This window comes from Tachysurus vachellii, chromosome 4 (genome assembly GCF_030014155.1).
Source record: "Tachysurus vachellii isolate PV-2020 chromosome 4, HZAU_Pvac_v1, whole genome shotgun sequence".
NCBI classification, from domain to species: domain Eukaryota; kingdom Metazoa; phylum Chordata; class Actinopteri; order Siluriformes; family Bagridae; genus Tachysurus; species Tachysurus vachellii.
This window is the reverse complement of record NC_083463.1, coordinates 9,276,625-9,292,246: the sequence shown is the minus strand read 5'-3', so window position 1 is coordinate 9,292,246 and position 15,622 is coordinate 9,276,625. Positions and strand designations below refer to the sequence as shown.

Below are 15,622 nucleotides of genomic sequence, written 5' to 3'. Positions count from 1 at the left end.
CTGTGAAGATTTCGAACAGCAAACGCACCAAATCCACATCCACAGATTCAGAGAGACTTCAGCGCTAAATGTTAGTTGGGGAGAGTGAATTAAAATGCATGGTGCAGGAAAACTGACACAAACCCATCAATAATGCAGAGCTGGAGTACTGATTTTCTGAAGACGGCACATCAAACAGAGCCGAGTTACAAACTCGTATCGGCACAGAACACGGCTCGGAGAGAGGAGCTACATCAATCGGAGGAAGCGAAGCTCATCTTTATTTATGCAGGAACAAAGGCGCAAAGGAGCGCCACTCGTTTGGGAGGCCCGTGGCATTAAAAACATTCATTTAAAAAACATCAATAAAAAATTGAGAGAGAGAGACAGAGACCGAGAGACAGTGTGTGTGTGTTAGTGTGTGTGAGAGTGAGAGAGAGAGAGAGAGAGAGACAGAGACCGAGAGACAGAGACCGAGAGACAGTGTGTGTGGTGGTGTGTGTGAGAGTGAGAGAGAGAGGGGGGGGCAAACAGAGAGACACAGACAGACAGAGACAGACAGAGACAGAGAGAGAGAGACAGAGTGAGAGGCAGAGAGACAGAGAGAGAGACAGAGTGAGAGGCAGAGAGACAGAGAGAGAGACAGAGTGAGAGGCTGAGACAGACAGAGTGAGAGGCAGAGACAGACAGAGTGAGAGAGAGGCAAACAGAGAGAGACAGACAGACAGAGAGACAGACAGAGACAGAGAGAGAGACAGAGTGAGAGGCTGAGAGAGAGACAAAGTGAGAGACAGAAAGACAGAGAGAGAGACGGAGTGAGAGGCAGAGAGACAGAGAGAGAGAGAGTGAGAGGCAGAGAGAGAGACAGAGTGAGAGGCAGAGAGAGAGACAAAATGAGAGACAGAAAGACAGAGAGAGAGACAGTGTGAGAGGCTGAGAGAGAGACAAAGTGAGAGGCAGAGAGACAGAGAGAGACAGACTTTCAACAATATTCTCAAAAGAGCTTCGATCAGCACAGCACCTACAGAGACACATGAGACCACTTGATTTCCCACAATGCTCTGGTCTCTACAAACACTCATTATATGTGATTTTGATTTCAGATCAACAAAACTCCTGTTCAGACACGCTGGCACTGAGCCAACACACACACACACACACACACACACACACACACACACACACACACACACACACACACACACAGGCCAAGCAGAGTGCAGACAGGTACTATAAACACTCAATGATCAACACCCTTTTGTCATACAACACCTCTTGACACCCACACCCGCTCCCATAAGAAGTAAACGGGGCAGTAAATATTTCCACCAAGCTCATGTGATCTCACCCCAGGGTTAGTCGGTTTATCTAAAACACAAGTCACCGTCTTCGCTGGCCTTATGGGGGATATAAATAAACAAACAGGAATATCTTTGGCACGGCTCTTCAGTTTATACCCACACAAAAATTATGTTCGCAGCCACATTGGTGTTTACACACCAGCCAGGGGAAATGTAGGGTTTTGCAACACCCAGGTCCTTTTACTGTGTTAAAGCAGGTGTTGCTTTACCGGTCGAGCTGCATGAATAAAGCCACCGTCACACAACGGCACCCGGCAAACCTACAGCCACGCAGCTGCTGCCTGTTGAGCTCACCGTTCCTCTCGAGACACAAAGGCAATGCTGGCCTTTCTGCCAATTACTGACCTCGGAGTCGGCGCTCTTTCATCTCCCCATCACAGGGACGGGGTCGGAGGTCAGGCGTCATCCGAGGTCATTTCCTGTTTTATGTGAACCAATGAAGAGGAGTACAGACTCTGAGTGAGCGAAAGAGAAGAGGAGCGAGTCCTCGCTAGAGGCAGGAAGCTAAAAAAATTGATCGCGGCATTCTCTTTGAAGTTGATCCGAAACTAGCGAGAAAACGCGGCACATTCAGAAACACTAAAGGGCAACGAAGCGGATTTTAAAATGATCAATTACTGCACCTACAGCTAATGTGTGATTAGGACAGAGACATTATAAATACTAAAAAAAAAATAAATAAAATGATTATTATTAAAAAAGATTTCACGATTTGTGTGTGTGTAGTAGAAAAGTAGAAAAGTATTGCCCTGGTGTCTGCTGCACACAGAACGGCTTCAAACAGAATTCAGGATTAATGAAGTGGGTTTATTTATTTATTCATGACAATGAAAGGAGCCTGGCTACAACGCCAGAGTCCTCGCTCTGTTGCTCGGCATTGTGAGTCCTTTTCAAAGCGGCCCATGCACGACTTCCCAGCCCCCCACCACCCTGCGCTCGACTGCTTGGACCTACCAGCTCCTGTGAGCCACGGCTTGGTTTTGACAACATGTGCGCACTCGCATTTGCACGCTTGTACTAATCATGTCACGGACCTTCTTCAAAATGTCACCGTACTGCGTCTGCGCGTTATAGCGCGCTCGGATATTAATCCAAACGACGGTAAGGGGGTGAATCTGGCAGAGTTGCAGGAGCAAAGCCCTCCGTACTGCTCCTTGTGAAAGCCAGGCCTCCTCCAGGAGAGGAAAGGGGGAGGGGAGTTTTAAAAAAAAAATGCAAAGCCTGAAGAGCAGCTAAGTGCTGAAGCAGCCCTCATTCATGACAAACACACACGCAGAGCCCAAACACACAAGCAGCCCGGTTCTCACAGCCTTTCTGTTCCCCCTCTATTTCCCCCCACTTCTCTCAGGGTAGTGCTGTGTGCTAAAGCCTATCTGATAAAGTCCTGTGGGTCACCCTGCAGGAAGGGCCACACAAAACCTAGTTCCCATGAAGCTACTATTCACTGCGTGTGCGTGTGTGTGTGTGTGTGTGTGCGTGTGTTCTACTCTGAGGCCAGTTGATTATTGTTTAATGAAAGACACTTGTGATGTAGGCAGGCTCACCTTCAGGAGAAGGGCTCAAATTTGCCTCAGGGAGATTCTCAGTAAAATAACCAGCCTCAGTAGCACAATAGCTAATTCAACACGCGTTTGCTAAACAGGTTGCACTCACTTCGTAGCTGTGGGAGCTCTAAACGTACACCTTACAGTATATCAAAATAGTTCAGATAAGTCCCTAAAAGTATTGTGTAAATAAGGGAAAAAAGACATCAACCGAGTTGCTAAAATATGCTAAAAGCTACTGATAAAACTACTGATAAAACTACTGCTGATGTAGGTTATGTAGAACGGTTTACCTCACTGTATCGTACACAAAAAACATTATAACTGAACATTTAACGTTACATGACTTGGGTTGTGTATAATTAATTGAGCAGGACAGAGTTAGGGGTCTAATTAAAAAGAATAAAATGTGAGCATGATAATATTCGCTAATATTTTCAAGACCGGTTATATCTGCAGTCGTTGGAAGTCAACAACTGTCCCGACTTTGTAGTCTACAGAAATGACTTTTTCAGGTGAGTTTAGACTGCATCTGGAAGCTCATATAAACAGGACGCCCAGAGAAAACAATCAAATGCAAGTTATTACAGGTTTCGGAGAATTGTGAAGTCCAATACTGTCATGGCAAATAAGCAACGTGTCGCGCAACCCTGTGATACCTTCAGTGAAGGACTGAACATACCACATACACACATACACAGTGTTTTCATCCTTATAGCAAAAAAAAAAAAAAAAAAAAAAGAGAGAGAAAGCAAAATAACAATGAAAGGAGAATCTCAGGAGACACAAGACTGCACGAAAAGTACTAAACATCTAACAGGTCAAATACAATTGAGCACAACGTTGAAGTTCTGGTTCAATAACAAGCGTAAAACAACAATAATGAATGATTTGGTCTATGACTCTACATTTATTCATCTATTATCTACGACTATTCTGAAAACAAAAGTTTTTTTGGTAAAACTGGAAGTGGAGTCCATGAGAAATCTTTCTTTTAACTAAACCATGTTGAGGTTGGACAAGATGCTTGAACACGTATCTTTTAAAAAAAATTTAAATGATGAAATAGTCTTTTCAGTAAAATGTAGAAGGTAATTCTATCGTGGATGATCAAAATCAACCACAACACAAATATTTTCTGCTGTGACTCCAACTGTGTTTTCCATGACTAGGACAGAACCTGACCGTGTAAGGCCACGTTTACACTGCAGGTAAAAGTGGCCCAAATCTGATTTTTTTGGGGTCAAGTGACCAGGTCAGACTTCTTCAGGAGTAGTGTGAACACTCAAATCTAACCCAGGTCTGATTTTTTCAAATCAGATTCAGACAACTTCCATATGTGGTCCTGAATCAGACCCAAATCTGATTTTTTCCAATGTGGCCGCAGTGTGAACAACCAAGGTGGATTTGATGCGACTTTTACGTCAAGCTACATCGACATTCGTCACAATTATGCGCCGGCGAGTACGCACACAAACGTGACTACGCCTACAAAATGGATCAAATGTTGCGCTCGACATCCGGAAATTTTCAAAACACTGCGTCTCTGTGCTGCCATTACACAAACATTTAGAAAGAAAAGCGAAAATTATTACTTCCTCCATAACCTCGCCAACTTTAGCGCAACGGCGTGCTGCGTGTGACGTCATTGTTATTGTTCGTTTGCGCATGCGGGTCAGTTCGAAACAGCAAACAGTTCACACTGGTATCTGATATAGGCCACATTTTAAAAGGTAATGTGAACAGCCAAACAAAAAAATCAGATCTGAGCAAAATATCCGAATTGAGCATTAAGACTTGCAGTGTGAACGTGGCTTTAGTCTATGCAAACAAAACAGCACCGTTACTCACTAAATCAGGATCTAAAAAAAAAAAAAAATCTACCTTAGCATCCGGTATTGCTCAGATTTAACACAAACCACACACAGATCATGCTTAAAATATCTGCTGTTCATCTTGACAGATTGTTAACCCCAAACCAGATAAGCTGCAAAGATGAAGGATTTTTGTAAGGCGACCCGGAAGCGATCGTCAACCTAGTTCCCTCGACAAAAAGCCAATAGGGTTTTTAGATATGGTTTGGGATTATTGTAGAAAATAAGATCGGTGTTTACGATTCTTACATGTTTTCTTCATCAGGATAATCTTCCCAAATTACAATGTACATTACTGAAGTAAAAAAGCTAACGTTAGGCTGTAAATAAACTACACAACAACTTTCCCCGTTCTTTTTCAGACAACTCTTTCCGTTCTTGTTTAAAAACCACAAACTCCTCTATTTGCAGATGAATCTGAATGAATACAAAAGTTGGATTTGGAAAAGTTTGCAAGAGCGTGAGTATAACCACAACAAGGCTGTAGTAGATGAGTTTTCCTGTTTGCCATGATGTCTTAACATCCCTGACAACCTCTGTAGTCCCATTTAGCCACTTGTTAATAACCACAGACTTTACTTCAGGTATTTAACCAAAAACCCAATCGAATTGGTGCTGACTGAACCGGAAGTTCTCCTCATGCAGAACTCTGGAGCTTTCTCTTCTATGTGAATCTCAAGCAAAGTTCTAGCATTTCAAAATCTGTTCATCATCAGAAGTGGAAAAGGAGAAAACTGCATTTAAAGGTTTCGCTCTGATTGAGCTGTGACACTGACTCACACTCAATTTTATTTGCAAATCGAACCGAAAAGGAAATCAAAATGAAGGCAAAAAATCACTCAGATGCTAAATTCATTTTGTAAGCTATTCATTTGTGCATGTTGAATGTTTTCCAGTGAATCAACTCTTTGTTTGATAAAACATTTTTTTCTTATTATTATTTAAAAAAAAAAAAAATTCTTGAGGCAAAACGCTTTAATTATCTCTGTAAAATAATCAAAATAACAGTGCCTGGGTTTTCACAGACGCCTCCCCGTCCCCTAAATCCAGCCTCCACACCTCTATTACCTGCTCGTCAGTAAAAAACATTCTCTTTTTAATGTTTCTTCTGCCTGTTAAAACTTGATGCATGGGGATAATTAGACTGCGTGTGTTTACGGCTCCTGTTTTTACGTGCTTCGGTATTTTTCTTCCCAAACCCCTCCACGATGTACAGCGTTCTCTCGGTGTGAGATGTGAGAGGAATCTGCACTGTTCTCTGTGACAGATCAGCTCTTCTGAGTACGACTGCCAGTAAACAACACAGAGCTCGAGATCGTGGAGACAAACAATGACATTCTGCCATTTTACTGATTATGATGACAAACATAAACCGTAAAAATTGGACTTGCTGCAATCAACAATGTTCGTTTCAAGAATCCTTGCTTAATATTATTTTTAGGATATTCTTCTGCTTAAGGCCATGATACGATATCAAATACTGCAGAGATTACGGATGACATAATGGGTTTCGTTACCGACTGTTCTAATTAGCCACGAAAACGTGAACCACTAACTGAACATCTTGTTGTATGACCTGGATTAACCCTTTCCTCGGTGTCAAATCTGTAAGATATATGTACAGGTCTTCCTTTAGTGTCCATCACAAATCTATAATTTGCGCCAAATAACTCCTGTTCAATAACAAATTCTTTTCCACATCATTTTAATTCTATAAAAAGGGGATTTATATCACTACATGATAAACATTATCTGCCAGCACATTATTTCCAAACAACACTTATTGCACTTATTCCTCTGGCAGCCTGGAGGAATACAACTCAGAGTCTTTTAAACGCTCTTCAAACCGTGAGCCATCTTTTCATTTCATTTTGTGTTTTGTATACATTAAATAAATTGCAGGAATATGGGGAAATTTTCTCTCCCCGCTAGTAATAGTGGTTCTTCTTAACCGCTTCAGGCCTTCGTACTTATACTCGTTTTAATATCATTTTGCACTTTCAAATTTGACCTACAGTCACCGATCGCTGCACATTTTTGTATTCACTGTCTACTCTCCTGCACCAGAGACGTCCTGTTCATATAATAACAGTAAAGTTGAGTTAAAGTTTAAATCTGTTTCTGGGTCTGAATCCCAAATATACAACACTAGATCCTAGATAGTGAGAACACAGGGTTGATAGGAAGCTCTTCCAGGTTCGGGGCTTTAGTGAAGAAACAACTGCGTAAAGATGAAGAATGTTAACTGGAGAATCATCATTAATGGATCACTTAAGAAGTAACAATGTGCAGCACTAATTTAATGCTAGAATGTTTTCTCTACATCAAATGCAAACTAAAATAAAAAGAGATTTTACTGCAACTTTCTCTCTTCCTGATAAGGAAAGACAAAACAGTTCAGATGGTCACACTGACAAAGTTAAAAAACACTGTGGACAAATACTCTACAGCAGTTTAATCAGAGCTTAACAAGCTTTCGCTTCATGGCTGGTGCTCTAAAGAGCCTAGTGCTGTATGTGATACTCAGCCACTGGAACCGGGGTAATATTAAACTGGCTGTTCGGCTGGTACGACATAGAGAGGGCTGCCACCCAGACTGCATGGTTCGATCACATGCGGATGATCAAAATGAACTCATTTCTATCAGTAAATGAGAAGAAGCCAATAGATCTAAAGACTAAAAGACATAAGCTTAAGCCAGTCTATACATTTTATTTTCTACACAATCGCACAAGTGCTCCATGATGCATTCGTTCTTCCTTGAAATTCCTGCAGTATCTTAATAGAGGGTTAATAAACAACCAGTCGTGTTAGGGAGAGAAACGGAGAATGTCAAGACAGGATTAACCTGCAGTAAGAAAGACGCCGAGCGACTGCGTCAGTACCGTACGTCACGTCACGTCACGTCATCTCGGGAGCGGAAATGAAGCGCGCAGCCTGCTGAGCCACCAAAACACTCGACAAGCAATACAGCTGAATCTGGGGGATATGGGTGTGTTACTACAAGCTGTACACGAGACAAGGGCATGAGCAAATTTAAGCTTTACTGCACTGCAAATTCACTTTGTTTACTTCTTCTCAACAGCCAAATGTGAGGGCTCAAATGGCAGCTTACATAAAAGATCTTGAATGATGAATGACAACTTTAAGATCTGTATCAGAAAATATCACATTATTTACTGACACATTAAATATTTATTTGCTTTCTAATCAAGCAAGATTTACAGCATTTAACTCTTTCTGGGCCAGAAAAAATATCACACATGATATCACAGACATGCACTTTCCCCTGGAAGCAACATTAACACTCAAGAAATCTTTAACACCACATCCAGCGTCCTAAAGCCTAGAGCTGTCATTCAGGTGTAGGAGCTTGGCATTGCGATGTTGCAAGACTTGTTTTCATGGGCAAGGAAATATTTAAACTGGAAGCAGATCACCCAGGCTTATGGGAATTGGTCTGACTAAATACACAGATTGATTAAACACAAGGGTTTTTTTTGTAATTGTTATTTTGTTTTATCAACAACTGTAACATAGATCTCACACCAGATGTTCTAAAGAAGACTAGGAGAAGATTTTTAAAACATGTCTGAGTGAGCAAAGCATTTGTTTGGACTGTTGTCAATTAGACTGTGAACAGAAGAAAAGAAGAGTGAGCATGTGTGTGTGTGTGTGTGTGTTTGTATAGGTGAGGGTGTGTGTGTGAGCGAGTGAGTGAGCGAGAGGGAGAGAGAGAGAGATTATTAACAACTAAGTGTGATAAAGGAGGAGCGATGGGAGTGGTGCAGGCCCCTCTGGGACGATGATGTGGTCTCCAGCTATTCACAGAGATGAAAGGCCATTTGGGACGGGGCCCCCCACCGACCACCGCTCTGTCTTTTCACTACGAAGTGCACGCTCCTCCAACGCCATCACATCACACCGTCATAACAAAGTCTGCCATTTGTTTAAAAGTAGTATACAATTTCTCAAACGAGAGACATGATACATGGGCGCGCTGTTATTATGATAAGTTGAATTGTACCTTTATCTGTATATCTTCCGAGTTCTTTTTTTTTTCCCAGTCGTGCATGTTTCAAGAAAGCATGAAATTCGCTACAATCTCAGTGTTTATTCTAGAATTAAGTTTGAATTCATAAAACCAGAAATCAAATCAGCATAAAAGACTAATCTGTTTGATGCAATAGTTTTTTTCCCTGTAAGATAAATCAGTGAGTCTCAAAATAGGCTTCCTGAAGGCTAACCAATTCAGTTTATTTATTTATTTATTTAACTAACAATGATAAAATTCAGATTTATTCCAAGTGTTCTTATAGTTATTAACCTTTTTATGTAACCATGTGAACTGAACCTCAATACAAAAAAAATACAAGTAAGAATAATATTAACTCGGACATTTCTAGATACATTTATACATGAATATTACTGCACATTAAGTCTGGGCAATATGTCATTATAATATGGATATCCTGATGTATTAGACCACATTGCACTTTTCTGAGAAATCTTGATTTTGCTTCATTAAAAATTGCCTAAAAGCAGCTGACTTACTGTTACAATTGTACTGTTAAAGTTATTACTCTTAAAAATGTTTTTTTTTATTTCAGTCTTAAATAAGGTTTTAATAACTATTTTACACATTAATTCCATATAATAAATGTAAAATAAATAAATAAATAAAAACAAATTAAATAGCATTTATTTCATAATTAGAAAAAGCGGTTTATATTAAATGTTAATATTTAAAAAGTTTTTATAGCATCGCTAATTTAAATAATGGTCATAGGAAATGAATGAGCTGTATGAGGAACTTTGTAGTGAATTTACATTTATTATAGTGATCCTGGCTGCAGAAAAGTCTTGGCTTCATTAAGTATCCCAGGTCCACTGTTGGGCCCCTGAGCAAGGCCCCTAAACCTCAATTGCTCAGTTGTATAAAATGAAATAAAAATGTAAGTCACTCTGGATAAGTGTGTCTGTTAAATGCCAGAAATGTAAATGTAAATGTAAAGTATGTTTAAGGTGCACAAGTGAAAGCTTATGGGATCTGAAATAATGGGGAAAAAACTACTAGAAAAACAGAAAGATGTGGAGCAAATGTAAAACAAACAAAATAAATAAATAAGAACAAAACCGTTAAAGCACGAGATTAAAATATCACAACATCTTGTGCTTCAAAATATTATAAGCATAAATTTAATTGTAGGAAATGTTTGAAGCATTTACCTGCCAGACTGAAAATGATAGTGTATCCACCGAGCTTATATATATATATATATATATATAAAAATCTATATATATATATCAATCTATATATATATATATATATATATATATATATATATCAATCTATATATATATATATATATATATATATATATAGATATATATATATATATATATATATATATATATAGATAGATAGATAGATATACACATACATACATACATACATACACATACACAAATAAATACATATAAATAAAATATATACATAAATGCATATATAAATATAAATAAATAATATGCATTTATGTAATATATATATATATATATATATATATATATATATATATTTATTATAAAAAACAAGGACATTTCCCAACACATAATTTACACAGAACAAAAGGCACACAGAGAGACAGAGGGCCCTACAGTGCACATTAGTGAGTGTTTACCTGCATGGTGAAGACACCCAGCTCCTGAGCTGAGAGCTTTTTCATCTGCACCGCCAGCACTTGCGCTTCCTCCAGGATAGAGAAGTCGCTCTCAGCACAACAAAGTCCTCCGCACAGGAGCCCCAACAAAGGTACAAACCAACAGCTAAACACCTTTAACTTGTTCCCGGGCAGCTGAGCCGGACTAGTCCAGTGCGAGGAGGGAATAAAGGCAGGGACAAACCCAGCTCCGAGACGCGAGCCGCTCGCCATCATGGCTGAGATTTGTTTAATAGTAAGCAGGAGGTCGTGCACGAGCGCGCGCTCGAGGAAGGAAAAAACTTCCCTTTTAACTTTCACGCCGAATGTCGGTAAAGTTCCACTTTTCCAACCACGATATCCCAAGCACAAGGCGGTAAGACATAGTTTTAGGAACTTGCCGAAATGAGCGAAACCTTATTTAAAAGTAAAAAGACCGCGTTTGGCTTTTTTTTTTTTTTTTAAACGACTCCCGCGAGCCGCTTCGGTAAAACTCTGCGTAAAGCGCGAGCGCGAGCATCACAATAGGAGAGCAGAGCACAGACGGTTGTCAGGAAAACCCGCACCGGATCATCCCTGTCCTGCTGGATTGGGTGGATTGGAATAGGTCTGCATTTACATGGCCAAGCAGAACAATTCCAAACAATTTCAACTAATCAGAATTTCTGTTTTAATGTCACACAGACATGATTTTTTTATTCCCCCTCAGGACTGGGTGGACCCAAAAAAATAAATGATCTTAATTTAGATCTGTCAACCAGGTCTTAATACAGTCCCATTAAAAGCTTTGCAGAATTAATTTTTTTTCTCACATCAGATCTTGAAGGTCCACTTTTGTTACAAGTCAATTATTATCGGTCTTTAATGCAAACACATATTTCTCAAAACACTCATTTGCACTTTAATTACTTGGGTAATTCTTAAGTCCTTGGTACAGAACCAAAACTCCAAGAGGTGGAGCTGGACCTGGAACAACTCATCATATAATACTTTTCCTAAAACCCTAAACTCTGTCCCTAAACCTATGCGCTCTACGACACGGAACAACAAACACATTTCCGGTTTAAAACACAGTGTGTTTCTGGAGTTTTGGTTTTACTCCACTGAGGTAGAAGGAGCTAGATCAGGACCAACTCCACCACTCTGACATTTGGTTCATTTCCATGTAAATTAACTGGATCAGGTCCAATACCAACCCCTGGACTAGATGCTAAAAGATGCTGAATTAGGTTTGACACCACCCAAGAAAGAGGATTATTTCAAGGCTATGGAACTGGACCTGATCCATCTCCTTGTACCTGGGTGGGGTCAATCCAAAGGTACAGGGATTAAAGTTGGACCTAATCCATCTCCTCTCACTTGGGTGAGCCAAACCTGATTCAGCACTTATGTAAATAAGCTGGATCAGGTCCAAATGCAACCCTTGGACTTTTGGCTCTGACTCTGCCCAGATAAAGGTACTCCACCCAGATAAGAGGAGATGGATCAGGTCCACCTCCAGTCCCTGTACATTTAGATTGATGCCACTCAGGTACAAAGAAATATATCAGATCCAATTCTATGATCTTGACCTTTGGTTTTTGTTCAAGGGGTACTAATTCTTTTGACCACTACTCAGAGTTGGGACATTTGAGGGTAACTCACCCTCAGTGGAATAGACCTGAGCTCAGGATAAAAATGGGGTCCTTAGACCTATGAGACAGCAATAGAATTGTGCCATAGCTTTACAAATATTACACCATGTAAAACTTAAAAGTCGGTTGTCTCTAAACTGACATGATTATATAATAATACCCAACATCAAAAAGCAGTTAAGCTGCAGCTTTGAACCCCTGAAACAAGCCCAGTATTGTTCCTCCCCCAGTGGACCTGAATTATGTCGTTTCTGCTCAGTTAAAAGCTGGAAATATAAGTGTGTTCCAAGTGCTTTCCAGTGAGGCTGAGGAAATATTGTAAAAACTGAGCATCATTTCCAAGAATTATAGAGAAAGTTGTTTATATATATATATATATGGTATATGTACCATTTGCTCAGTGAATAGCCAAATCCTAAAGATCATTGGAAGCATTACTTTCTCTCGTTCCTTTTCAATATTTTCCAGGCGCACACACACACACTCATTCACTCACGCAATCACACACTACGGACAATTTTCCAGAGATGCCAGTCAACCTACCATGCATGTCTTTGGACCGGGGGAGGAAACCGGAGTACCCGGAGGAAACCCCCGAGGCACGGGGAGAACATGCAAACTCCACACACACAAGGCGGAGGCGGGAATCAAACACCGACCCTGGAGGTGTGAGGCGAACGTGCTAACCACTAAGCCACCGTGCCCCCTCTGAATTAATTAAATTAAGTAAATTATGAATATATTTTAAGTAAATTATTTCTTTACATTTTAAGTAAACCATTAAACAACTTATGTTAGTGTTAATAAAGAAGTTAACACGGCTTCACTTGACTTTTGGCTCTTGACTTGAGAGCTATGAGCATAGACGGTAGTTAACCTTGTGTTGCATAAAAGAAAAATCCTGTTACTTTCAATCGTGTTACTCATTTTGTTACAAAATGCAAAATGCAGCAAAAAGACGTCCCGTAAGAGTGAGAGAAAAACAGAGAGAGAGAAAGAGAGAGCTTTTGTTACCTGTGAAAGTTTGGCACAACCTTTTTAATGGTTGAATGGCTATTTAAAGGAAAATGTATTTTTAACTATTATGGCAATAGCTATAATGCAGTGAGATGCTTTTACTGAATTTAGAATTAAAATTAAGGTCCATATTTAATATTGAGCACTGCCCTTCACATCATTGTATAGTTCTTCCCCATGGAACGTCTTTGTATGCAGTAGATTTACAATTTTCCTTCAGTGGAAGTGTGCACAACCATGAATTGCCAAGATTGATGTGAAAGAACATGAGTAGCCTACACAGAACCCTGACCTCAACCCCACTGAGCATATTTAGGATAAACTAGAACACCAACTTCATGCTTCCTGACCAACCTCTTGTGCTCTTGTGGCTGAATGGACAAACCCCCAAAGCCTTGATCCGAAAGTAGGAAGACATCTAGTAGCAAGACCTCTCATTTGGGTTTGGGAGACTAGACAACATTAATACCCATGGTTTTGGAAAATGGAAGAGGAAAGGGATGTTCTATTGCATTGTACTGAGACTGGCAATATTTGGGGGGAAAAAACATTCAGAAATGAAAAAAAAAAAGATTTCTACAGCCACAAGAAGAAGTGGATGTAGTAAAAAGAACGTCACTATGTTCTGTTGTTTATATGACAAATATGAAAATTTTAATTTGATCTAAATCTTTATTTCTGCTGCTGTGTGACAATATATTGCTATCACTATACAAACAGAATTGAATTCAACTGAATCCAGTATCCATTACAACGTTCTTCTCTTTTTTGTCCATGTCAAAGCATTCTGCATCATTGCAGTTGCATTCTTTATTTCTGCACAATGGTGATGCATACCGGCTTCTCTGAGGTAGATTTAGTGGCTACATCAGTGCTTCTTCCAGTCAGCGGTTTGGTAGAAGATGAATAGAGAGGAGGTGAAGAAGAGGGTGAAGCGGCAGGACAGACAGAGATGTGAGGCGCTCCTGTAGCACATGCCGCTTGATCCACAGCCAGAAGAGATGAAAGGAACTCCAGCTTTTCCTCCTCCTCCTGCTGCTGCTGCTGCCAATTCCTGCTGAGCCCAGACGCTGGAAGAGTTCGAGCCGCTCCTGCTGCACCAGCTCTGCTTCATATGAAAATTTCATGAGCAGATTCAATATGGCTGACGGTTAATAATCGTATACTGTAAGAATTGCATTGATATCATTCCGACAAACAAGTAAAGATTGTAAATAACATTTGGGGATCTTCTAACCAAACAGACTAACAAATGACAAAAAAAGGCAGGACACGTGACATATTCGTAGTCCTTGCAGATCCAGGTCTAATTTAGAGATAAACATATGCTCATCGTGCCTTTTCCTGGCCTCAATAAATAGCAGAAGTGTTTTGGGAGGTCTTATTAGTAATATGAGAAGTCACTAGTGTCGGTAATGTGAAGATAAAAACCAACCTGACTTGTATTTTGTCTCCTCAGGGTCCCTAGTTAAAATCTGATACTAAAGACTGTCAAAAGAGCACAGCCATGAGTCATGATCACCTTTCACACACCACGGAAATAATCCTGTGAAAAAAAAAACAAGCACTGCGAGATAAAGAGAAGCACTGTCACTTTCTGTGTCTCTGTACACAAATCGTATGAGACAAGCAAAGTCTGCTGGGGTTGACAATTAAGGCTCTGCTATCATATCTAATAAAGAACATTAGCTAAATGATTGCATAAAAGTCTCCCAGTTGTATCATACAAACACATAATTAGACAGGAATCAAATCCAAACAGAAATGTTATACAAATGTCATGCGGGTGAATTTCACAAATGAATCATTTGATCATTCCCCAGTTATTTCAAAACTGATTTTTGTCATTTGATTCTTTTACATGATTCACACGAGTCATTTCTTTACACCAATTTTTTTTTTTTTAACACGACTTATTTTCATTAAATATTTCGTACATTTCTTGATTCATAATTCATGTGTTGATTTTTCCCCTGTAAGACATTTTATTAATCATATATGGTTTTATTTATCATGTATTATTCTCATTCTCATTGTTACATCTGAAACTCAATGCAGAAATGCACTTTCACGTGTTTTTCACGTGATCAAAGATTCCTCACATAACAACATGTGACATGCATGTGTTTTTTTTTCTTCCATTAGGGAAAGCCTAGCTTGCATTGGCAGATTTAGTCTTAATTACACTGCAGATTTGCAAAGCCACCTGGATGGGTAAGATAGAAAGAGAAAGAAATAAAGCAGGGCAGATAAATGCTTAATGAAGACATAATCTCTGACACACAAGGACGAAGAAAAAAACAGGACCCGAGGTGTGCAGAAATGCAGTGAGACGAGGCAGTTTGTTTCTATAACACAGCAGATACTAGCAATTAGGGAATTTATGGAAAGGAAAATCAGTGGCTTAGTGGTTTGCCTTTGCATGTTTGTCTTGCACCTCTGGGGCTGGGGGTTTGATTCCTCACTCTGCCCTGCTTTGGGTTGGGGGTTTCCTCTGGGTGCTCCGATTTCCTT

At 39.8% G+C, this 15,622-nt stretch overlaps 1 protein-coding gene across 1 annotated transcript in view; it reads right to left on the bottom strand.

The window, feature by feature from the left end:
• cachd1 (cache domain containing 1) overlaps positions 1-10,945 on the bottom strand; it is an 80,933-nt gene extending 69,988 nt beyond the window's left edge. Inside the window, exon 1 of the mRNA XM_060867598.1 lies at positions 10,440-10,945. Coding sequence (XP_060723581.1) covers positions 10,440-10,694 — 255 coding nt within the window. The 5' untranslated portion in view covers positions 10,695-10,945. The remainder of the gene's footprint in view (positions 1-10,439) is intronic.
• Between the last annotated feature and the right edge of the window lie 4,677 nt (positions 10,946-15,622).